The sequence below is a fragment of the Eublepharis macularius genome, chromosome 2 (assembly GCF_028583425.1).
Source record: "Eublepharis macularius isolate TG4126 chromosome 2, MPM_Emac_v1.0, whole genome shotgun sequence".
Taxonomy (NCBI): Eukaryota; Metazoa; Chordata; class Lepidosauria; order Squamata; family Eublepharidae; genus Eublepharis; species Eublepharis macularius.
This window is the reverse complement of record NC_072791.1, coordinates 31428628-31452000: the sequence shown is the minus strand read 5'-3', so window position 1 is coordinate 31452000 and position 23373 is coordinate 31428628. Positions and strand designations below refer to the sequence as shown.

General features: G+C 42.3%; 1 protein-coding gene across 3 annotated transcripts in view; it reads left to right on the top strand.

Moving 5' to 3' along the window:
• The window catches only part of UNC79 (unc-79 homolog, NALCN channel complex subunit), a 145572-nt gene that overhangs the window by 16783 nt on the left and 105416 nt on the right, over positions 1-23373 (top strand). For 2 of the 3 annotated variants that reach the window (XM_054972102.1, XM_054972101.1), the window contains exons 3-9: positions 2854-3158; positions 9424-9594; positions 14494-14586; positions 17280-17335; positions 18378-18507; positions 20111-20175; positions 22418-22506. In XM_054972102.1, the coding sequence (XP_054828077.1) occupies positions 2854-3158; positions 9424-9594; positions 14494-14586; positions 17280-17335; positions 18378-18507; positions 20111-20175; positions 22418-22506 (909 nt within the window). Of the gene's footprint in view, positions 1-2853; positions 3159-9423; positions 9595-14493; positions 14587-17279; positions 17336-18377; positions 18508-20110; positions 20176-22417; positions 22507-23373 lie in introns of those variants that run through there. The other variant, XM_054972103.1, reaches the window with a different exon arrangement.

Sequence of the window (23373 nt, the reverse complement as noted above, 5' to 3'; positions counted from 1 at the left end):
TATAATAATAAATATTTGATTTACAAAGTGCACGTGCCTCTTGCTTCTTCAAACAGTGTTACAAATCCATTCATAACTACAATTCCTAAACATACAATAATCCGAAGACGGCGCAGTATACAAATGGACTTAGGTTTGGTAGAAACTCAGTCCAGCTCTAGTCCTTCAAATACTTCCTTTAGTTAGTTTGTTCATTCTTCTCATGCTGTCGTTTCAATCCCAGGTTCTTCCAGGTAGGTGATACCGTTCTCAATGTAAAGGGGAAAGAAGGACCGCCACGCTCAATCTAGGGCCGGCTACGAACACAGATTTCGTGCCACCAATCAAACACCTTACGCAAGAGAGCGCAGGTCTAGCCATTGTCCAGGACGGGAGAGATATGAAGTGGTGATGGTTCCTCGGAGGGGGAGTGTGACACGCTCCTGAAGAAGGTGGCACGAAATCTGTGTTCGTAGCCGGCCCCAGATTGAGCGTGGCGGTCCTTCTTTCCCCTTTACATTGAGAACGGTATCACCTACCTGGAAGAACCTGGGATTGAAATAACAGCATGAGAAGAATGAACAAACTAACTAAAGGAAGTATTTGAAGGACTAGAGCTGGACTGAGTTTCTACCAAACCTAAGTCCATTTGTATACTGCGCCGTCTTCGGATTATTGTATGTTTAGGAATTGTAGTTATGAATGGATTTGTAACACTGTTTGAAGAAGTAAGAGGCACGTGCACTTTGTAAATCAAATATTTATTATTATAAGAGAGATTTTGCACATTGAGTGTTGTTGCTTCCTGCAGGGATTTTCCCCTTCTTCTTTCCAACCACCTGGAGGCTGGCAAGCCCAGTGCTGCATTTTGTGCAGCTCCTGTTTGTTTCAACAAGATTTGTAGTGCTGATTACATGTATCCATAATCTATAAACTGAAAGATGGCACCTGAGTGTTTGACCAATCAAGAATGCCTTCACTATCTCTGCAGAGGCCTGCAATTGTTAAACTGTGCAGTTTGGCATAGAAATGAGCCTCTTGCCCTGCAGTTGTTTAAGTCAGCCTGTAACTCTCCCATGCAGACAGTCATTGGGGCATTTCCGCCTTTATCAATTCAGTTGTATTTTGCTTAGTCATTGACAAGACAAGTTGCAAGGCCCGTGCAACGGGAACAAATGTTCAGAATCTGCCCCTCATTCTTTCTGAGGAAGCCAATGGAATGGTCACTTCTCTGTAGGACTGTCAACTTCCAGATGGTAGCTGGAGATCTCCTGGCATTACAACTCATTTCCAGGCAATAGAGATCAGTTCCCCAGGAGAAAATAGCTGCCTTGGAAATTGGACTCTATGGCATTATACCCAGCTGAGGTTCCTCCCCTCCGTAGGCTGCACCCCTTAAATCTCCAGGAATTCCCCTGCTGGGAGCTGGCAACTCTTCCTCTCTGCCTTTGGGGAAAGATTAACTATTGTGTCAGGCAAACAGGTCACACTTTCAAAAACCTCTTCTTTGCGAAACACACACAGAAAACTGGGTACATTGATGTAACTATTTGTATAGAAGACAATTCTGTAATATCTCTTGTGTGATAAATTAGGGGGGGAAATATGCTCAACACAGCCAAAGTTAAGTACTTCTCTAAACCCATTTGAGTTCACTCTGTGCAAAACTTTAACTGTCTGTGTACAACTGTGCATGCTTAACTCTCCCTCTGAAATCAATGGGTCTTAAACATACTACGTTTTTCCTGGATTGTGCCCTATAGTTTTGATGCTTCAACAGCATTTTTTTAAAAAGTGTAATTTTAGGAAATTTGAAACATTTGCTTGCAATGATATTCAGAAGGCAGAGAAATCTGATTGACTTTAGCCTTCCTTTTGATTCCCACCAAGCCTTTTAATTATTTTAAATTATTTCTCCTTTAGTCTGTAGTGAGTTTGTTGAATAAGTTACGTAAGTAGCATTAGAAATGTATGATAAGCCCCATGTCTGATATGCAGTTATATAACGGGTAATGCTTGCTTAGCCCTTAGATTTCAAAAGCGACCACTTTAAAAAAAGCGTTTGTATTCATAAAATAGGATGTTTCCTTTCCCCAAATTAAAAGCACACACAAACCACCATTCTCATTAGCTCACAAACATACGCTGCAGCCCATCAACTATATATTATTTTTAAAGCTTTTCCAAACGTAGTTTAGCTAACATTTTAGAAATATTATATTATTTCTAAATCCATGTGCCTGTTGAAATCTCATTATCTCAAATGATACTGATGGAATGTCGTGAAACAGTATCATGAAAATACATACAGACATTCTTTTGATGCAATAAACATGTGATTTTTAAGGCTCTCTTAACAAACACACATGTTTATTCTTTGCTAAAAACATGTTTCTGCAAGTGCCACACCTATTTTTTGCAAGTAATTCCTCCTTTGTTTCTAATGACAATGTTCAACCTCTTTTCCCAAGGATGGTTTTTTTAAAAAATAAAGATCAAATTTCAGAAAATTAAATTCTGAAGCTGTTCTGCCTTTTTTCCCCTTCTGTGGCAATTGCATCAAATCTCATTGAACTGTGAAACATGGGTATGGCACTGAAACATGCATTTTTTATATTTTTGCTCCTTATGAACCAGATAACACATGAGATGCAATGGAAATTTCCCACAAGTAGCAATTCTGAATTGTATTTTCTCCGAAGCATGGGAGTGAATGGTTGCTAGATTTTGCAAGATGGCACTAGTATTGGTGAAGATTGCATCTCATGTGGGATGTATCTGGAGTTTTATTATTTGTTTTATAGTGTCATTTCAATGTAATGTGCTGTTCTTTGTGTCTTTGTTGTCTCTTTTTTTTCTTTGTCCCCCCAACAGCATTTTGTCCCGCACAGGGAAGAAGGAGAATCAAGATGCCTCCAATTTGACAGTGCCCATGACCATGTGTCTTTTTCCTGTGCCATTCCCACTCACCCCATCTCTAAGACCACAGGTCAGTTCCATCAACCCTACTGTTACTCGCTCCCTCCTTTACAGCGTCCTGCGAGATGCTCCCACTGAACGCGGCCAGCAAAGTCGTGATGCTCAGTTATCAGACTACCCATCATTGGACTATCAAGGACTATACGTGACATTGGTGACTCTGCTGGATCTAGTTCCATTGCTACAACACGGTCAACATGGTAAGTGAACCTTTGGATCTTTACTGCCAATTTGATGCTTGGGGAAATGTGGAGGGTTAATGGAAGGCGTGGATATAAACTGGCCCACATCTACATTTCTGTGTTTGTTTCATTTATAATCTGCTTTTCTCACTGAGAATCAAGGCAGATTGGGAAAAAATTGACAATACAAATAAAAACAAACAAAAAATAAAATAAGCACTGTCTTGTATATTGGATCTATACACTGTATCTTCACTAAGCTATATAAATGTTAAAACATAAACATGAGTGTAAATTGTCATCACTCTAAATTCTGCAAAGGGGGGATCTAGGGCTGGTCAACACAATGTTATGAACTATTTAATTAATATGAAGATGTATATATCTGAATGCATATCTATACTTATTGATGGCTACTTTAAGAATGGAATTCAGTTAAATGTCTGTCTGATGTAATCTGCAGGTTCAGTCATGGCCTACCCTAGATCCCCAGATTCCTGCCTTTCCCCCCCCTGTTCTGCTAGCCCCTCTGGAAGTCTTATCTATGGGATGGTTCTTATATTCTCACAAATTTGTGTATCAGTTGATTTCTCTTCACTTGATGATTGGCAACTATATGAAGAGACTCCATGGAGGAGCAATTTTGTCTAAAAAGATATGGACGTTTGGGGTTTAATCTGTATGGTCCATTTGGACTGTGAAGCAGCCCAAAGAAAGATCAATCACCACTCCACTCTAAATGCTGATATTCCTCCCTTTTGACAGCAATGCACTGTTGGCTTATATTTCCAGTATACCTCTGAGGTGTCAAGCTCTTTGTCAGTAGCTTCAGAGCTAGGGTGAAGGTGAGGAAGAGCTAGGAAAATAAGGGCAAATGTTTTGAGCAATCAGACAGAAAACTGGGAGCTTATAGTCTGATGTATTGTCAACCTTAGGAGTCCTAACCTTGTTAAAACTGGGGGTGCTTCTGGAATTGGAAAACAGGTACTGAATACCACCAAAAATGGCTGCCGTGGGAGGCATAGTCAAGAAAACAAAATGGCTGCCATGGTATTGGGACCAATAGCAACATTTGGGAAGTACCAAGCCAAGCATCCTGTGATGGAGGAAAATAGTTTTGAATGAGTGCTCTAGGCAGACACAAAGCTGATGCCTCCTGGAATGTTCTGAAGAAATTCCTGCAGTGATGGGATAGAGGAAAGTCAGGAATGGCTCTCTACTTCCTTTCAGGACAGAAGGAAACAGGCATCAGCAAACACATTGGTGGTCACCATGCCCGCCCCCCCCGGGCACCATATTTGAGATGTACATATTCTTGGTTACCACACTGCTATTCCTTTGGGATATAGTTTTCAGAGAAGATGGGTAAAGAAAACTCTTAATGTTTGTTGTCTGCTATTGTTCCACTGATGAAAATTGATCTTCTGCCTTCCTTCTCCCACAGTAGCCTTGTATGGTCCCCCAAAAGACACTGCTGAGGAAAGGGGCACCTGCACAGACAAAAAAGCCACACAGGTTGGAGTGGGGCGGGGAGGAAGCTGCAATGGGGAGGTGAAACAGTAGCATTCATGTCCAAGTGCTAGTAACTTGGAGTATTCTGTAAACATAATAAAAATCTTGAAAGCATTTTAAATTTAATGAAATACCTTTAATAATTGTTGTGCATCAGATCATCATGAATGTGAGTTAGGAACTGCTGTTTTAACCATAAATTGTGTGCTCTGCAGCAATACTTAATGAAGTTGAAGGCCTCTGCTTCTACATTTGGGACAACAATGACTACCAAAATTACAACAGTCAGTAATCAACATTGCTGTTTCCTGCATTTAGAGTCCTTTGCAGATTGCTAGGATAATAATTTAATCCTTGTTCAGAAAGAGGCTTCACAAAGATTGGATAGTAAATTTATGTTGGTATAAAATTAGAAAGAAGCATTTTTGTCATACTGACTGTACAATTGGCAGCTGAAATGGTCTGCATGATTTAAAGAAAGCCTGGAAGGGCTGCGCACACACATTTTCTGGACTGTTAAGAGTTAATCCCTCTCAGAATCAGAGAGCTTTGAGTGGCAGGTGAGTCCAAGGCATCTGATTGGATAGCCTGAGCTGAGAGAGGAAGGTCTTGGCTCAGTCTAAGCAGATAAAGAGAGATCCAGTGGGGAGAGTTGGTGGATGGAGTTCTGAGGGAAGGCAGTTTACCACTGAGAGGAGAACTGGGAAGAGTTGGCGAGGAGCAGGGTTTTTTTTCAGGGGGAACGCAGGGGAACGGAGTTCCGGAACCTCTTGAAAATGGTCACATGGCTGGTGGCCCCGCCCCCTGATCTCCAGACAGAGGGAGCCTCCCTCTGTCTGGAGATCAGGGGGCGGGACTACCAGCCATGTGACCATTTTCTCTGAAGACAAACCACTTAGTTCCACCGCCTCTTTTCCCAGAAAAAAAGCCCTGGCGAGGAGGTTTGGGATGGAGGTGCAGACTCCCAAATGGGCTAAAGAAAGCAGTAGATTTTCTAAGGAGAGGAGAGTTTTCCTTAACCAGTCAAACAGGGAGGTAGCTATGGAGAGTGAACCACATCTGGTCGGGTATGGTTGAAAACTGCCTGTGGAGACCTTCAGATTCAGTTCATGACTGAAGGAAAGCACTAGTGTTCAGTGCCGGACCTAGGCGCGTGGGTACCTGGGGCAAACTTTGCTCGGGTGCTCCGCGCGCATACACAGCGCGTGCGCACTCCTGGAACTGCATGATGACGTCACTTTTGTGACATCATCATGCAGGGGCAGGAGGCATGCCTGCCTGCATGGCAAGCCAGCTGCTCCAGCGCCTGGTGAGCCGTGGAACTGGCGGCGGTGCAGGCGTGCGCTGGGGCGGCTGGGTGGCTTGCCATGCGCGCAGGACCTCCCAGCCCTGTGCTCAGCCACCTGAGCAGCAAGCCAGGTGCCCCAGTGTACGCCCTCACTGCCGCCAGTTCCACAGCCCACCAGGTGCTGGGGTGGCCAGCTTGCCGTGCAGCCGGCTGAGCACAGGGCTAGGAGGCCCTCCGCGCGGTTTGCGTGCCCCACTGCCCTGTGGCACCCACGTGGCAAGCCGGCTGCCCCAGGGCACAGTGAGCCGCGGAGCTGGCGGTGGCAAGGGCATGTGCTGGGGCAGCTGGCTTGCTGCGCTGGTGGCTGAGTGCAGGGCTGGGAGGTCCTGCGTGCGCGGCAAGCCAGCCGCCCCATCGGCAGGGCTGGCGAGGGTCTCCCAACCCTGCGCTTAGCCTCCCGGGCAGCTGGCAGCCACACCCGGCACCCCCTCTTTGGCAGTGCCGGGGGCAGGCTACCCCCCCTTCCCCCCTCGATCCGGCCCTGCTAGTGTTTGAAGAGAAGGGGTTTGGGGTGCTAGAAAGTGGCTACCAGCATTCCTAACTCCAGAAGAGAAAGAAAATACTAAAAGAAAGTGTACTAGAGTGCTTGGGGGAAAACAAGGGAACCAAGCCTAAAAACACAAGCTTTAAGTAACAGTGAAGAGCATAAGAACTGAAGGCTGTGCACATTCTGAATTTTACCTCAGAGATAGTTATATATGTTGAATTTTACCTCAGAAATTTTCATCCCTGACTTCACCTGACTTTCCCCCTCTAATGTAAATAAAGCAATTAGTTGGTTTTGGAAGTTTAAAAACACCTCTGGTTCCATTTCTGTGGTTTAAGGACGAAGGAACATCGTAGTGGCCTATTTCAGAAATGTGTTCATGGGGTAGGGTAGCTCTAATCCCATGGTTTACACAACCTGAAGGAACAACAGAGGCATGAAGACCTTCAAGACTGGAGGGAAGATCCTGAACCAACATCTGCCTATCAGCTTTATGCATTTGTTTTGTCTCTGAGAATGTGTCTTTATTTATTTGAAAATTTCAGTCCTGCCTTATCTCTTGGACTCAATGCAGCGAACAATGTAGCAGCTAAGATGTAAAAGCATAAATTAACAAAATTAAAAACACACAATTAACCAATTTAAAAACATTCTGAGTTAACACACCCAAGAATTAAAACACACAGGATCAGCAGACTCACAGCCAAATCTGGAAAACTTCTTCCTCCACCAACTGCTTTCTGGAAGAGGACTGCTTTACATGCCTTCTTAAATGTAGCAAGGGATGGTACCTTTCTCACCTGTTCTGGCAGGCCGTTCCAAAGGACTATGCACACCACGGAAAAGGTCCATGATTTTAACTGTGGCTGTGCAGACAGTCTTAAGGGGGAGAAAGCTTAAGGAGGAGGCTCTCTGAAGAGCATAAATGATACAAGAGAGTATACAGGGAGATGTGGTTTGATAAATATGAGAATCTAGGTTGTGAAGGTCTTTGTAGGTAATAACCAGCCCTTTGAATGGGTCCAGAAGCCAACAGGGATCCCGTACAGTTGCTGCTGCGCTGAAGTTATGTGTACCAAGGGGCTAACACCAGAGCGGAGCATTCTGCACCAACTGGAGTTTCTGAAACATCTCTCAAGGGAGCTCCACAGACAGCATGTTATAGTAGTCCAGTCTAGAGTAAGAGTGGTGTGGATCAGTGTAGCCAGGCAGGCAGGATCTAGATAAGTGACCATTTAATGGAAAGAAAGCAATCCTTGCAAAAACAAATGACTTGCTTATCCATTAGCAACACTGGGTCCAGGAGCACCCCATAGCTCTAAACTCGATTAAGCACTGAAAGTTTAACCCCATCTAAATCTGGTAAATCAACACCAACCAAGCATTCTGCTGTCCCATTTTTAATTTCTTGTAATTTTTTTGATGCAAAAATATGATGGAAAGGCACAGTAAAAAAAGTCTTTCAATCGATCAGTGATTGATCGATTAATTGATTATAGTCTGCCTTTCTCACTGAGACTCAAGGCAGATTACACAGTCTAAATCAATGCAAATCAATATAGGATTGCAGCAATTTGGATAAGGCATAAAGTATGAAACATAGTATGATTAAACAATGAAGAAAATGGTATTGTGTAAGTATAAAAACAAAGCAGTGATGGTAGACTAACATATGCAACAATTCATCTATTACTTAACATCAGCTGAATTGTGCCCCCCACCCCCGAAGCATACAAAACATGATGGCACTCATGTGCGTGGGCCCACAATCATTCCACTCAGCAAAGTGTGAAGCCTTCCTCCAGCCTTTTCCTCCAGCAGAAGAACTTCCTAAGTTCGAGGAAGACTCTTAAGCTGAGGAAGGCATGAACCTTTGCAGAGGGAAGTGGTAGGAGACAAGCCATTGTGTTTTAAAGTATATGGTGTTTGTCGAACAGATTTACAAAATCTTTTAATATCTTGTTGTGTAAGGCATTTATCTATGGGATTTGTGTTCATCTATTACCTGCAATACGGCTTCTGTGAACTCCCGGCAGCCCTTTTTTCACTTTGTTCAGGTCAGGGCAACTGGTGGAATTGCCTTTGGCTTTCCTTGTCATGGTTCCTTTTGTTTTCCAAAAAATATTCTGTTGATCATCACTGATCTTGACTGAATCTACTTCATAAGGTAAATGCCCTTCCGACATATCACAGAGGAAAATCGGGACACAATAATAACTCATCAGTTCTGATGCTGAGAATGTCCAGTCTTGGTTTCACCCCACTATCACCAGTTACTGATGGCTGTACTTAATCTTGGTAAACTGTATTCATTTACTGAGCTGTTACCTGTTCTAGGGTTGCCAGGTTTGGGTTGGGAAATTCCTGGAGATTTGGGGGGTGGAGCCTGGAGAGGGCAGGGTTTGTAGAGGGGAGGGGCCTCAGCAGCCATTTTCTCCAGGGGAACTGATCTCTGTAACCTGGAAATAAGTTGTAAATCCAGGACATCTCCAGCCACCACCTGGAAGCTGGCAACCTTATTTCCTGCTGATTTGAAAGCCAGGAGAGTGTTTGTTCCTTTGGTTAAATATATATTTCAAAACCAGAATCATCCTGTAATATGTTGCTAAGAATTCAAACTATATCTATATATGTACTGTCAGACTTTGTCCTGATTGGTGCCTCCTTGCCCATGTGTTTTACCTTTATATACCCTAAGGACAAGATACATTCAACCACCCACTCAGAAGTTTAACTAGAGACACTGGGGAGGGAACTGAATCCTAAAGACTAAAAGTGCTAGCAATTTATATTAAACAAGTTTTAACAGCATGTTCCCAGAAGGCAGTAACAGGGAAAAAATAGGGACAGTGATTTTCCAAGGACGAGCAAATAGTTGTGATGTAGCTTGTGATATTATTAGGCATTCATATTCTTTATTTTTGTACTTTTGACAGATCTTGGACAGTCAATTTTTTACACAACCACATGTTTGCTACCTTTTCTCAGTGATGACATCTTGAGTACTTTGCCGTATACAATGATTTCCACTTTAGCCACGTTCCCACCATTTCTGCATAAAGATATCATAGAGTACCTCAGCACATCTTTCTTGCCCATGGCTATACGTAAGTAAATTCCAGTTGTGTTTCTGAAAGAGAATTGCAAGTGGTGGTTCTTTGTTGAGACAACAGACACATTCCTTCTTGGTGTGTCTTGTTACGCAAAAACAACCAAAAGATTCTGTGATTCTTATGAGAAAGAATCAGTTTTAGAGTTGTGATGTTTCTCTCCCCACCACACACACAAACAATCATCATTTTGATTGCAGCTGATAAAAGGAAATTGTCTATACAACTGCAAGCGTGGCACTCAGTTTATTCTGTTGTTATTCACAGTCCAGATGACGTTACTCCCAATCTGTTGCCTTCATGTGCTTTCTTTGTCCTTACTGGGCAGTTTTTAAGAACTGATTCAGGACAGAGGTAAAAGTATCAATGTTATCTGAAAATTCTCTTAAGTAGGACAACAAGATTCTCTTCTGTTGACTTATAACTGCACTTAAATTTGCAGAATGGCAATTTTGTTGACAGAATAGGCAGATGCCTCCTCTCTATAGTTTTCCTCGTTTATGGACTAATTCTGCCAATGCACTAATGAATGTTAATTCACTTATGTACAAATCAGTATTTTGTTCTTTCTTCCGCCTTATCTTTGAAAAGCATATTTGTGAACTTTTATGCCTTTAATATTTTCCGCTATATATTTTCAATACTAGCTCATAATGTTGGGAGCACATTTGCACATAGTTTTGAATCGTAATTTTCCTCAGAATGTTACTTTAGTGCGTTTTTCAACAGCAGCCAGACTAGATGGTAACTTTACAGCAGCTTTGTGATTTAGCAAGAGGCACATTAGTCTGCTGCTGTTTTCATCTGAAGGCACCTCCCACTGCTTTCTCCTGTTCGCTGCTGGCATTTCTAATGCTGGCAGGAGAAAAATGAAAAGAAATGGAGGAGGTGTGCTGGTGTGTGATGTCACTTCCGGTGGAAAACTGGAAGTGACATCATGCCATTGGGGCTGTGCTCAAGGGAGCACTGCTCACCACATCAAAACATCACTTTGGGGAGTTTTTTTTTTGCTGGAAGTGACATCATGCCTGGTGTGCTGCTGGCACACCTGTCCCCACCACCCCAAATCATCCATTTGTATTGTCATGTAGCTGCAACCCTAAGGCATGAAAGAGGCCCAAAGACAAAGCTGGAAATAGATATGTGCATTGCTATTTCTTTACACAACAGGTCTTCCAGATAGATTTTAAAAAGACAAATAGGCCCCATTTAAGCACAGAAGCATCTGTTTGTGCTCGTCCTCCAGTACAAAAGAATGCACAAAAAAGACAGGATTGTATCCTTTCACTCTTCTTAGCAAGTTAAGTTAGCACCTTTCTAAGTCCATTGAAGTCAAGGGAAGTAACGCAGTTTTAGAAGCCTTCCTCCCACCTGAGAAGGCCTCCTCCAGTGGAAGTAGCTCCTTCACTGAAGGAAGAGCCTCCATAGGAGCCAGGAAGACCCTCTACAGGAGCCATTTTCTTTAGGGGAACTGATCTCTGTTGTCTGGAAAGCAGTTGTAATTCCAGGAGATCTTCAGGCCCCTCCTGCAGTTGGGCAACCTTCCCCAAGAACAGCATTTTGTAGAGATCAGTGCGTTGCAGTGGGAGGCAGGAAAGTTCCATTCTGCCACTGGAAAATTTAATCCGGATCCAACTCATTGTTTTTGCAGCTAGTTTGGGGGCATTTGTTGTGCTATTGATTTGGTTAAGGGGAATAATTCCGTATGAGAAAGATACCACCCCATGTAGAAAACATCTAATCATTATGCAAAGTGGCCTGGTACAGGGGCTGTAGTGAAGAGGGGGTGAAAGCATGTGGCAAAATCGGTAGGATCCAGTCCAACATTTCTTCTGAGCATAGATATTTTAATGTGCCTTTTGGTGATCTGTATCAGGCCAGCACAGTATGTGAACTTATTTTCCCCTTGAGGAATTCATCTTTCATTTAAAAAAAAAAGTGTTTTTTTTTCCTCCCAGATAATCAGTAATGTAAAGAACAGTGCCAGCAAACACCTTCTGTAACTCAAACCAAAGTGGTCCTTCAGTGTAAACATAATTTCCTCTCGTGTCAATTGGTGTGCTTTCTTCCTATTCTATCTGTTTTTTCACACAACCTAAATCCTATAATTATTTCATTCAAAAGGCTGTAAAGTACAGGGAGTCAAAATGTACCAGCTTTAAGAAAACAATTTCACCAAGTGGGAAAGAATGAGGCTAGAACATTTTTCTGCTTTGTGTAAGGGCAGGTGCTGCCTCTTTTACATCAAGTTACTGAGGCCCCTTTCACACTTATCATTTAAGCCACCATTTATGAGCATTTGGCCTCATCACAAAGGCTTTGACATGGCACCCCTACGTTCCACCCTGTCCGAGGCAGTTTCAATTTGGGTTCTTCATTTTAGACTGGCTTTGAAGCTTCGGTGCAGTTTCAGGCTTTCGGGGCTTTGCAATTCACATCACTCTTTTTTTTTTCAATTTTGAGCAAGCGTAGTAATGTTGCAATGTTGGAACCCATCCCCTACCTGTATTTGCTGATTGGGCTGCCTCAGGCCCACTGGAGAGGCAATTAGTGGTGGAGTTCTGGGGGAAAACATGTATTTTCCTGCTTGTTCCATTCTCATTTTTTTTACAGGGAAGCCAGGAAAGGGTTAAAATGCTGCTGGTTCATCCGCTCCCCGCAGCTTCCTTGCCGCTTTGTTTTGCAAACTGCTGTGCAAAAAGACTTTTTTAAAAAGCTTACCTGGAGGAAGGAAAAAAGCAGCCATTTAACCCTTTCCTGGCTTTTAAAGCCAGGAGGAAAAGGCAGTAATATTACAACACAGCAACCTTACAAACCATTCCTGGCTTTTAAAAAAAAGAGAGAATGTGTGTACTGTATACCCTAGAGGGAGGGAGGGAAAAGCAGCCATTTAACCCTTTCCTGACTTTTAAAGCCAGTAGGGAATAAGCAGCAAGGTTAAGAATGGTTCCTGGCTCTGAAAAAAAAATAAGAGAGTGCATGCAAACCTGGGAGGAAGGAAGCCAATGGAGAAGCAGCCTTATGACCCTTACCTCACTTTACTGATAAAAATGGCGGACAAGGAGTTCAGAGAGCTGAGAAGGGTGGGAGTGGTTAATTCCACACAGACCAATCAGCTCCCGAGGAAAAGGAGGAGGGAGGGAGAGAAGCAAAAAGGGGACAAAAATGTTCACACTGACATAAAATCGGGCCAGCCGTGACTTGGCAGTGGCTTCAAAAATAACATTGCAGTATGTCCCCAGGGAGAAAAATCAGGGATGCCACAAAGAGCAGTACTGTGTTCCATGACTACCTTTCAAGTGTGAAACCCTTGCAAATATGGGACATGGAGCAGGTACTGAAACGCTTTAAAGTCCCAGTATGAAAGGCACCTGAATATAATATGGGTTGGATATAGTACCAATTTTATTTGCAGAACACCCATGATTGTTACATCTCTGAGTTATGAACATGATAAAGCAAGAAAAGGATAGCTCAGAGTCCTGGAAGAGACACATCATCTATTTTATTTTTTAATTTACATTATTTATAGTCTGCCTTTCTTACTGTGACTCAAGAAGGAATACATAGTGTAAGTAACTATGATCAACGGACATTGAATAAACAATACAATAGAAAATGGATTGCAAAAATTTGCAAACAAGCAGAAATATGATACAGAGCTGAAACAATATGGAACAAAACTTAAGCGATTTGACATAAAGTTAATGGTTGTAGAAGCTACCTGGTCAGAGCAAGCTTACAGCAACAGACAGTAAACAGTAGTATGGTCTACAGTCTCCATCGCTTTAACAAAAGCATCTCTCTGAACCATCTCCTTACAGCACAGCCCTATTACCTGTGTAAAAAAGCCATCCCAAATAAATCAGTTTTGCATAGTTTGTGGAAAGCCAGGAGAGTGGGAGCTTTCCTGACCCCCTCAGGCAGGCCATTTTTTAAGGTGGGGGCAACTAAAGAGAATGTGTGTGTACAGGCAGTTGTTAATTTTGTCCACTTGCAGGGTGGCACCTGGAGAAGGCCCTGTTCAGATGCACAAAGCAAGGGGACAGAGATGGTCCCAAAAATATGAGGGGCCAAGCCATCTAAGAGTTCTAGTTCCTTGGTCTACCAGCTATCACCAGCCTCATAGCTGCATTAAGCAGACTATACAATGTGAATCAGAGAGATACCTTTGGCATCCAGGACAGAATTGGCCTATTGGTTGACTAATGTGACAGGATCCCATAAGTCAGCTACAAAAAATGTAGATTTCTGGAGGGAAATGGCCTGGGGTTGATCTGTCTACTTTTATTTATCCATTCTCCAAGGAGCTTAGTCAGCCATTCATGGCTCATTTTGTCCCCATAACCCCATAAGGTAAGCTAAAGCTAAGAAATAATGGCTAGCTCAAGATCACCAGTGAGATTCATTGCTGAGACAGGATTTGAAGCTGGGTCTCTCAATCTCTACACCAAGGGCTCTAAATTCAGTAGTTAGAATTTTGAGAAAGGGTAGTAGGTCCCCCCACAAAATGGTTGCCATGGGAGATGGCAAAATGGCTGTCATGCCACAAAATGTGGGGCAGTTCCAAGCCAAGCATCCTCCTGTGGTGAGGGCTACTGTTTCCAAATGGATTCATCTGGGTTTTCTAAAAGCTACTCCTGCTTTACTGAGGTGAAGCAAAGTTAGGATTTGTCCTTTTTAGGGAAGAAGCAAGTGAACACCAGAAAATACATTAGTGGACATCATGGTACCAATGGGGGCGCCTTTGCAGATCACTGCTGTAAATGGGACACCCTTGTAGGTTTGTAATTCTATGTTTGGCCAAATGTTATTCAATCCATATTTGAATGAAATGTATATGATCAAAATGGTGAATTTCCATTCTTAACTGCTAATCCTCTGTTTTCCTTGAAGTGGGCTCCTCAAGAAGAGAAGGGGTTCCTGCTCATGTTAATCTGTCTGCTTCTTCAATGCTAATGATTGCAATGCAGTATACATCCAATCCCGGTATGTATCAGTCTTTGTGGCAGTTTGTATCTGTCAATCTTCCAGGGAACACCACATAAAAAATACATAAAAGTGGTTTTAAGCAGGGTTGTTGAAAGCAGATGCTGCAGGAAATATTTTCCACCATATTTGCATTTTGAAAAGGAATTAAAAACTAGTCCTTTGAAATTTCTGAGCCTGGAGCAGCCAGTTTGGTGATAACAAATTTCACAGTGTTACAAGAATAAATTTGGAATCCTGTGTTAAAAGCTTTGAACTCATTCTAAACATTCTATTTCAGTACATGAAAGTGGAAACAAGTCATTTTTTTATCACCATAGCTTTAGTGATAATTAAGGAACACTGAAAGTTGTGTTAAATTTAAACAAAGTTGTTGATTGCCTCATATGTTGCACTTCTGTAAGGACAAATTATGCTTCCTAAATTCCAAGCAGTTAGTAAGGAAGGAACAGTTGGGCTGGATTTGATGAACGGAAGTCTAGTCTAGTCTTTTCTTGTGTGTCTATAATTGCCACATTTTTAATATACAAAAGCTCCTTGCCTTTAACAGCTCCATGACAAGAATTAACAGGTAAAGCTTTCCCTGTCACAGCATTTCTACGCTCAGAAAAACCCGATTTCTTATGATATCCTGATAACGCTACTCCCCTGTCAATAAAAAATGGCAATCCTTGACACGTCAAAAGGAAACCAAAATACATAAAGACAGGGCACAGTTACATTGACAACTTCTATAGTTTGACTGGGATGGCTTTCCCAAAGAATTTTGGGCATATTGGCTCTTTTTTAAAGATAGAGATTTATTAAAGCAGTTACAATCTGGAATACAATTATGCCCATAGACCTGACACTGGGTTTAGAGCTCTGATTTATACCAGATGAGATAAAATAAAATGGAATACACTAAGTTATGTAATGAGCCAAGAATTTGTTTCGAGATGTTTACTGTATCCCTGTTCACATCTTACAGTGAACTCACGTACATCCTGCATGTCCATGTGCACATATGTTTGTAAGAAGAACAAGCGGAGAATCTGCAAGGACTTGCGAGGAGCAACTCATTTCCCCCTCCCCCCATGTCCTCTTCCTCTTCCCAGCTCCCCCCCAGTCTCTCCCGCTTTTCCTACTTCCTTCTGTCCTTTCCACCCCCCTTTTCCAACCCTGAGAAGTAGGTTGGGCTGAAAGTGTGTGACTGGATCAAATCCACTCAGTGAACTTGCACAGCAGAGTGGTGATTCAGACCTTGGTCTTCCAGATCCTACTCTAAAACTCTAAACACTACACTACACTGGCTTTTGTGTATGTGTATGTGTGTGTGGTCTGCTATTGAACAGTAGCAAGCAGTGAGGCCTGGGTGAGTCATGCAAGTGATAAGGTATCAAGTTGCCCAATTGTTGCTTCTCGGCCTGGCTCCAATGAGTCCTTCCTTAAAGGCCAGACCAGCCTAGAGATAACCTGCCCCCTTCCCTGCCTTTTACTGAAAGCAACCAAGCCTGGAATAATGGATCTCTCTTGTCATTCCTTCTGGATTCCACAGGTTGTGAAGTAGCTCCAACGAAAGGAGCTCCAAGGAGAGCTGTTGCACCATAGTGTTTAAGTGGTTGGGCTGTGAATCAGCGCTCTGCTAGTTCAAATCCAACTATTACTGTGAGCTTAGTAGGTGGCCTTGGGTAAGCCACTCCTCTCAGCCCCAGCTCCCCAGCTGTATTTTGGGGATAATAATAACCAGGGCTTTTTTTCTGGGAAAAGAGGTGGTGGAACTCAGTGGGTTGCCCTTGGTGAAAATGGTCACATGGCTGGTGGCCCCGCCCCCTGATCTCCAGACAGAAGGGAGTTTAGATTGCCTTCCGTGCATAAGGAATGCCTTATGAAGTACAAACAAGAAGTTTGGAAAGTAAGTTTGTGGCCTAGTATATTTTGTGGAAACAGTTGCAGAAACAATTTCTTATTTGAAAATCTCAACTCCCCTCTGTCTGGAGATCAGGGGGTGGGGCCACCAGCCATGTGACCATTTTCAAGAGGTTCCGGAACTCCGTTCCACCGCGTTCCTGCTGAAAAAAAGCTCTGATAATAACACTGACTTGGTTCACCACTCTGCGTGGGGCACTAATCTTTCTAGAAGAGTGGTATTATTATTAAAGTGGAGGAGGGCTGCCTCAACCAGCTTCTCTCCAGCCTTTTGTGGTTCCTTCATGATCTGATGACACGAGTAAAGTGGTGAGGCATTTGATTCAAATGTTCATCATCAGCGGTCCTCTTTCTTGAATCAGCTCTTGTTTTCCTGTACTCTGAAATCCCAAATGCTGTGGAGAAGATAGCTAGCTAAGAACTCACTTCCTTGTGCTAGCTTTTAACATACAGGAAAAGTGTAACAAAAGGATACATTCATATATTCAGTCTTCCATATGAATTCTGAAATGGTACAGAGTGATGAAGACTGTCCCATATGTTCTTGAGGAACATCAGAGTTGGTTTCCAAAATCTAAGCATGGTGTTGTAATGTTTTTGGGTTCACAGATAAGGCTACCAGAATGAAGAATAGCTTTAAACAAATGCTATTGCTGTCTGTTTGCCATGTCAGCATTGATTTTCCAGACAGATCCCAATTAAGCCGATAAAAATGATACAGAGCTTTTCTGTTCTTTGATTTTGCATTTCAATTGGTTTGTTTCCATTTGTCTTTTCTCATCCAGTGTATCACTGTCAGTTACTGGAATGCCTTATGAAGTACAAACAAGAAGTTTGGAAAGTAAGTTTGTGGCCTAGTATATTTTGTGGAAACAGTTGCAGAAACAATTCCTCATTTGAAAATTGAGATCACTTTACATGACCATGTCAAAACAATGGGAACAGTTTCTGTGTCTGATTCCTTTCATGCAGTCTGAGTAGTATATTGTATTGTAATATAAATTTAAATACTCGGTTTAGACTCCCCCACCCAATCTCTGATTCTGGTTTCAGAAGCAGAGCGAGCCATTTGAAATCAGGGAAGAAATAGTATTGATTCAACTTTAAAACATCACATAGATGCTAATACATGCGTACAAGGGTGCAATTTCTGTTGCATAAGTTCAAGTCCTTAAATGATTACTGAGGTACCTCAAGGGGCACTTGCTTGAATTTTTATTTGTTTTATTTATAATCTGCCTTTCTCTATAAGATTCAAGGTAGATTACAAAATATGAACCTGCCTATTTTCTGAATAGACATTGCTGTGTGTCCCATCATCTTGGGTGGGGGGAGATGACAGGGTCTTCTTAGTGGCAGCACTAAAGTTATGGAATTCTCCCCTTCTTGAGGTTCATTTGGTACCATTTTTGTTAACTTTTCATAAGCCAGTGAAGACCACTGTGTTTAAAAGAAAATTACTCTAAAGTAGTAAGATTTGTTACCCTGCGGAAATTTTTGCAGATGAATGTGCTTAGGGTTCTGACTGTATTCTACTGTGAATTTTTGTATTTTAAAAATATCTTTCAGATTTTTAAACTTTTTGAACTTTTCTTCAGATGGTTGTAGATCGGATAGTATGTGATTTGGGTTTATTTTAAAATTATGGTATTTTACATGCTGCTTTAGAGAGATCTGGAGGATCCAAATGCAGGATATTAAGTATTTTGATTTTTAAAAAATCACTGAAATGTAGATGAACGCACTTAGGATTTCCACAGTGCTTTCAGTGTTGAAAGTGCTTCTGTTATTTCAGTCCACAATTTATATGTTCCATCTGCTTATATGTAGATACTTGACACCTTCTGAAATTGAACTTCCTCTGGCTCCTGGTTTTCTTTTAGGATTTGCTGTATGTAATCGCATATGGCCCCTCTCAAGTAAAACCTCCTGCAGTACAAATGCTTTTCCACTACTGGCCCAACCTAAAACCTCCAGGGGCAATAAGTGAATACCGAGGATTGCAATACACAGGTCAGTTGAGGCACTTTCCAGCTGCATGTTAGTAATAAATGCTGATGACTTTTGAAATACTTAGTGGAATTATTTTCCCCTGAGCAATGTACCTTGTGTTTTTAGTATCATACCAAAGTGCTTAAAAGTTGTAGTGTGGTTCTTTGTTAATATGCTTCTCTGAAAAGGCGCGACCAAGATGGCAACAGTTTCCAGCTTCTTTACTTTAAAATGAGTTCAGCGTTGGAAAAGGTTGCCAAGAGAAAATGTGGAATGCCCTCCTTTAATTTGGTTTTCAAGTATCTGTTAGGAATGTCTCGGTTAGGAGAGATTCTCTCTTAGGGCAGAGGGTTGGACTAGGTGACCCATTGGGTGCCTTCTAATTCTATGATTCTATAATGAAATGTATGAATTTGCAGCATTGGCCACCAAACCTTGTCAATCTGCCAACTGTGCTAATTCCTTGCGTATAACTCCCTAAGGAGGGAGAAACATTTTTTTTTCCTGGACCACTGGAAAAAGAAACTTTTTTCTCAGCTTCTCTGCTGCAATGCCTCATGCTCTCATTTAGGGCTAGTTTACATGTCTTTGTAGGTTACTTGATTTTTGAACACTTGCTGCTGAATGTGTGAACTGACATCACTGCCGAGCATTGTGCTGGAGGTGATAACAACAGTTCTGCATGTGTTTTTCATCTGTGGTTAAAGACGGATGTAATATTTTTATAGCAGTTGGGCTGATTTTGAGCACCCCCACGGTGTGTGTTCAGTCCAGACATCCTTTTCCTTTCCAGGGTTGAGCTCTGGAAAAAAATAGTTTGGTGCAAAAGTTGGCTATGGATGGCACTGATGGGTTGGTGTCAATGTCACCAAGAAATTAACCCCCAATCTACAGAGCAATTTTGTACTTTATTAAAAATGCTTTAGATCAATAAAGCAGTGAACAAATGGCTGAAAACACTTACCCTGGAAGCAAAGCTGTGGGATATGATTGGTGGCTTAAACAGCATTTGATTCTTCAGTATATATGATAGTCATTAGAACTGTGATGCTGGGAAGAAACTGTAGCTCTCTTTTTATACTATATCTGCCTTTACTTGCAGAGTGGCTCTTTGAATTGTGCAAGTCATCTTTTGATGCTGCAGATGTTGTGATGAATTGGCATGTGTGAATCAGCCCTTAGAAATGACTTTTTAAAATATGCAGAATCACACCACTGGACTATCCGAGACTTTCTGCATTTAGAATATGGACTATCATTATGATCTAAAGCATATAGTTAATGGCTCTTTAAATTCTCAAGTAGGGTTCTTTCTCAGCTGGGCTGCTTGAGATCTGGATTTAGCTGGAGTTGTTGTGCATTGAAATTGCACCCTTAATTCTCAACCAGCACATGCTCTCCCTGGTCTACAGCTGCATAAGCCTTGGTGCTGGGCTGTTAATAGAACCAGAGATAAAAGGATTCTGAATCCTGCTGGAGTTAAAGATCAGCACCTGAAACTCAAGCCTGGTCACTTCAATTGTTTCAGTGGATCCTCCTTAATAGTCTCATTCATTGCTATATCTAATCCATATTTAGTTGTTCATTTGCTTATGTGTTTATCAGTGGTGGTTTTGTTTTTCAGCATGGAATCCCATACACTGTCAGCACATTGAATGCCATAATGCCATTAACAAGCCAGCAGTGAAGGTAATGGACATATTTGCCACTGAAGAACCATTCTACCGAAAATTACATTCAGATAGTCCCAGGAACTGCAAAGCAGTTCTGTCAGAGTTAGAAAGAATGACCTTTCTCTAAATCACTTACCCCAAAACTCTACCTGCCACCTAACTCCTGTCAGTTCTAATGGTAACTAAGCCAATTCCAATGGTAAGTATAAGAACATAAGGAGTACCTTGCCTGGCCAGACTAGTGGCCCATCTAATCCAGCATCCAGTTTCCCATCATTGCCAATGAGGTGTCCTGGCACAGAGACCAAAGCCTCCCCCTGTTGTAGCCTCCCACCCATAACTGGTATTTGGAGCTATGTTACTTCTAAACATGGGATTTCCGCAGAGACAGACCCTTCTAAACCCATTGACTTCAGTGGGTTCCTGTCCACTCTGCATTGCTGGACTGCCCATTTCATGGCCAGCCTGCTGACATGCAACATGGCCGCTAAGGCCTGCCTGGTTCATGCTGCTTGGTGGATGAAAAGTCCAGGTCCTCCTTCTTCCTTCCTGTCCACCTGCCTGCTGCTAGACTTAGATTGCAGCTGCTCCTGCTGCCTCTTCCAGCCCACAGGGAGCTCCTTTCTGCACAAGCCCAGACTATGGGGGATTAACCCCTCCCCTCCATTTATTTTTTTACTTTTCACATTTTTCTGCAAACCTGGAGGGTCCCACAGGTCTGCAGAAAAATACCGCTATCTGAATCTGGCCCCATTCTCTGGATTTTTCTATCCTTGTGGGGGCCAGGTTCAGAAGTAGATGTATGGCAGTTCTTCTTGGAATGGCACTATAAGAGGACCAGAAGCTTTATTACACATGAAGTTAAGTGTGATCAAGAGAGAGAACACCAAATTGGCCTTTACATATAGCATATCTCTGCCTGTTTATTTCCCATGTGCCCCCAACCCCAATTCATTACCTTTATCTCATTATTAATATTCTCTTTAGGCCAGTTCTACTCATCCTTCAACTATAAAAATAGGCTGTCAGACAACTGTAACTAGTATATTACATTGCATGTAAAGTGTTGAGGACATATCTCATGCCCAGTTTCAGTTTGTGCTGGTTGGGGCAAACACATTTAGTATTTAAGTAGTTCAGGATTAAGTGGCTAATCTTTGAGCTAAGACTGTGGGTAGAACCGTACTTTTCAAAGCACAGAGCTACCACCAAAAATGGAATCTCTGGGCCAAGCTTTCACCACTTGTTCTGTGTTCTGACATCATAACGTTACATGTTTCATCACTCCTGCCAGCCAAAGATGCAGAGCAAGGTGACAAAACATTCTGCCTGAAGATGTCACAACAAAGGTACATGATGTTACATAATTTGGGGGGGAGGGGGGAGAACTTGATTTGGGAATTCCATTTTTGGTGGCATCCCATCTTCTTCTCCTGTGAGCGATGCAACTGTTTCTCAGGAGTAAGCAACAGTTCTGATTAAGATCTGACATGATTCTCTTCTACCCCAGTTAGCAGTTTCCACAATTCAGTTCTAATTGTAAGCAGATCACATTCTCTTTTGAAATTGTAGCTCATAGCATTTTCCATGTTGTGTAGACCAAACTTGTTTGCATATAAATCCAACTCATTTTGGCATGCCATTTTTTCCCCTAGAGAGAGATTTAGTGAAACTGAATATGTTCCCACCAACCAAAGCTGCTCCATGAGAAATTATCATATTACCTCTTTCCCTGGGATTAATGAATTCTCAGCAACTATACTCCAAGCAGACATTCAACACTTCCTCTAGCTCATGTTTTTATCCTGGTCTGTTCTCAAGGAGTTCAGGAACATTGTATTAGGCCTAATAATAGGCCTGGAGAAGAATAGCCCTGCAGAAGGGCTATTTTAATAGAGGCTTAATATGGGGAAACTTGCAGTTGAAGCTTTCCATGTCATGGAGGTAAATAATATCACCTGGTAAATAACACCCCATAAACTCTTTATTAAGGGTACAGGACTTTTTTTCTCCAGGTTTTTAGCAACTCTAGCGTACAAAGTTTTCCCTTTGTCTGCTTCACTCCTCTCTGATTATAATTTTCCCATACCGAAGCGCTGACAAACCTCATAGGACTACCTGGAGAAGTTTGAGGCCCATAAACATAGATTCTGTTCTATCCATGCAGGGGCTCATCTGCTAAGGTGGTTTAGAAGATTCATTGATTGAAAAGCCTTTTTGGAGAGAGAAACTGATTCTTTCCTTCCTATGTGTTTCAGATGTGCATAGATCCTTCCTTGTCTGTGGCTCTCGGTGATAAACCACCCCCTCTCTACCTTTGTGAAGAATGCAGCCAGAGGATTGCAGGGTGGGTAGACTATGATAGGCCAAATCCAAACATAAAACCTATCAAGAACATAGGAATCATCTCCCCTAAAAGCTGTGTAGAACTCAATTCAATAACAAGCAAACAAAACCTACTAGTCCCTCTCAGATTCAATTGCACAACTCTCAGAGACTTGAGGACTGGAGAAACAATCTTTTTCTTTAAAATTACCCACCAGACTACACTGTCTCCTTTTATACCTTTTCAGTTAGCACAGAGTAGAACCTGAGACCTAATCAGTATATTTTTACAGTAAATAGCAGCCATGTGCAAGACCCCTGATTTGGGTTGGAGCTAGACATGGGCACGAACAGAAAAAAACTCGAACATGGTGTTCGTTGTTTGTTGCCATCCACAAACAATGAACATTGACAAACATGATCCTGTTCACGAACATGTTCATTGTTCGTGGGGGCCAGCAGGCTCTCCTCCAGCCATCAAGATCCCTACCACACCACTCCCAGAATCCCTACCTGGGCAGGCAGCAGGAAATGTACCAATAATAAATAATAGCTTGGACCCAGAGCCTGGCAGCAGCCCTGGAACCTGAAGGGGTAGATCCTTATCCCACCACACACAAAGAAAATTCAAGCTCCAATGCACTCACCCTGTCCCTCTAACAGCAGATGTCTCTTTCTGAAAGCCAGAGCTGGGAGCCCTGCCCCTCCGGCTGGTCTTTTCCTCTTGTAACAAATTTTGAGCTCCAGTCTGCACTTGGAAGGAAGACCTGCCTATCAAGCTAAATTGGGCTTAGATTGGGGTTTCCAGGGGAACAGCAGGAGTTCAGACAGAGTACAGACAATCCCTGCCTAAGTTGCCAAGGGAATTGATTGCAGGTGCCAGACTGTC